The sequence below is a fragment of the Cyprinodon variegatus genome, unplaced genomic scaffold (genome assembly GCF_000732505.1).
Source record: "Cyprinodon variegatus isolate N-32 unplaced genomic scaffold, C_variegatus-1.0 Scaffold844, whole genome shotgun sequence".
NCBI lineage: Eukaryota > Metazoa > Chordata > Actinopteri > Cyprinodontiformes > Cyprinodontidae > Cyprinodon > Cyprinodon variegatus.
In genome coordinates, this window is record NW_015151297.1 from 154017 (window position 1) to 156047 (window position 2031).

Consider the following 2031-nt stretch of genomic DNA (forward strand, 5'->3'; position numbering starts at 1 on the left):
CTAGCACTAAGATGCTAACTGGTTAGCATCTTAGTGCTACTTGGTCCCAATGGAATTTCCCATTGGGAACCTACTAGCACTAAGATGCTAACTGCTTAGCATCTTAGTGCTACTTGGTCCCAATGGAATTTCCCATTGGGAACCTGCTAGCACTAAGTTGCTAACTGGTTAGCAAGATGATTCCCACAAACCGGCCACAACCAAACTTGCTTGCGAACCTTCCGCCACAACAATCTCGCCCCCTTGATAATCGACCAATCACATTCACTTTATTCACTCGTGTAAAGCTGGGCACCACTCTGGAGAATTCAGAAATGCAATGATTGTAACAGCCGTTTCCCTACGACTTTAAGAAATGGGAGCAATACAGTTTGTCCGAGTGGTGTTGCCATACAATAACGTCATAGGAAGGTGTCCAAGTTGAAGCATTGGACGCCTTTAAGGCTGAATCCATGTTTGGTGTGAACGCGGTGGAATTAGTGGAGTGGATCAGCCTTCGGCGTAGTGATGTGATGTAATGAGGCTAAAATTGCAGCCTTCGGAGGACTCATAAGTAGGCTGCCCTTATAATAGGCTGCCCCTAAAATCGGAGCCTCAGTGTTTATAACCAAGATGGTTATCATGTCTCTGGATCCAATAACCCGGTCATGGACAGGACTCTGGAGACCCTGAAAACAGAGAAGGTGCAGGGACCCAGACCTCCAGGAAGCCTGAACTAGAGCAGTCAGTCGGACGTGAAGGTTTTCTGAGGTAAACCTGTTGAGATGCAGCTCCGCCCGTCAGCCTCCAGGTGGTACCCTCCAGCGCACGAACACGCTAGTCTTCGTCCATAGTCGTCCTCATGGCAGAAATGTTCACAGCCTCCGTTCTGCAGCAGACAGCTGTCAGACTCCTGCTGCTGCTCTGAAAACATAGATCTATCTTCAGACTCTTTATGACGACTCATATAAATCAATGAAACACCAGTTATTAATAACCCCAAACCGAAACTCTTCTACATTTTTGTTTAGTTTCTTCTTCATGAGATGAGAATCAACAGTTGCTGCCTGAACTGATGCCCTCTGCTGTCCATCGGAAGTTATAGTCAGACAAATACAGCAAGTTTACACCTAATCTGCCTGGTTTAGATCTCATCTACTCTGCAGCAGTCCTCCCCTTCATGCCATTGAGGAAGCTGTGTGACTCATTCTTCTCTCTCATGACCTTCGTTTGGAGCCTGTGAGGCTAAGAACAGACATAACTCAACATTTTCTACTCCGCAATGCTCACCGAGGTCACAGTTGAGTCCTCTGAACTGAGGAAGACATAAGCAGGCATAGGACGCTCCGTCCAGGATGCAGGTCCCGCCGTTCTGACAGGGACTAGACTTACAGCTGTCAGGGACTTAAACAGATTAGAAACGATCATTGATTAGAATATGAAGGTGAACTCATGGTGGAAATGTTTATTTATAAAACCCTGGAGGTCAGCAGACATGTTCAGCTCTCTATACTTCAGCCCTAACTCATGTCGATCAATCATTGCTCACCAGAGTACTTCTTCCAGAACTCGTTCTGAGGAAAAGAAAAGAAACCAACAGGAGTTAACGGATCCTGTCTCATCAGTTAGATCAAAGGAGCTCTAATGTCGCAGCATCTCTGACATGACGCACCGTCAGCTCCGTGTGTTCAAACACCTCTCTGGCCTCTTCAAAGCTACATGTCTCCTCCAGACACTCCCGCTCTAGATCTCCCATTTTCAGCTCCTCAAACCAGCCGGAGTTGTAGCGCCGGGTCCGGACCAGGACGCCATGGGCCTTCTGTGGCTCCAGAAAGACTGAAGACCAAAGCAAGAGGCAGAGTTCATCAGCCGACAGTGGAACAAAGTCAGGGATTAATGAAAATGTTTAAACGTTGATCCAGGCCTGGAAGCAAACCCAGAACCAGCTGCCATCTTTGTCCGCTTCTTCTTGTTTGTTGTTATATAGTGATCTAGATCTAGTAATATAATGTTCCTTGCTAAGTTATTACCATGTTATTGCATAGTTATTGA

The 2031-nt window shown here is 46.5% G+C and overlaps 1 protein-coding gene across 1 annotated transcript in view; it reads right to left on the reverse strand.

The window, feature by feature from the left end:
- The window catches only part of LOC107099183 (coagulation factor VII-like), a 14119-nt gene that overhangs the window by 9699 nt on the left and 2389 nt on the right, over positions 1 to 2031 (reverse strand). Inside the window, exons 2-5 of the mRNA XM_015397206.1 lie at positions 1652 to 1815; positions 1529 to 1553; positions 1270 to 1383; positions 757 to 903 (exon numbers count right to left, since the gene is read on the reverse strand). Coding sequence (XP_015252692.1) covers positions 757 to 903; positions 1270 to 1383; positions 1529 to 1553; positions 1652 to 1815 — 450 coding nt within the window. The remainder of the gene's footprint in view (positions 1 to 756; positions 904 to 1269; positions 1384 to 1528; positions 1554 to 1651; positions 1816 to 2031) is intronic.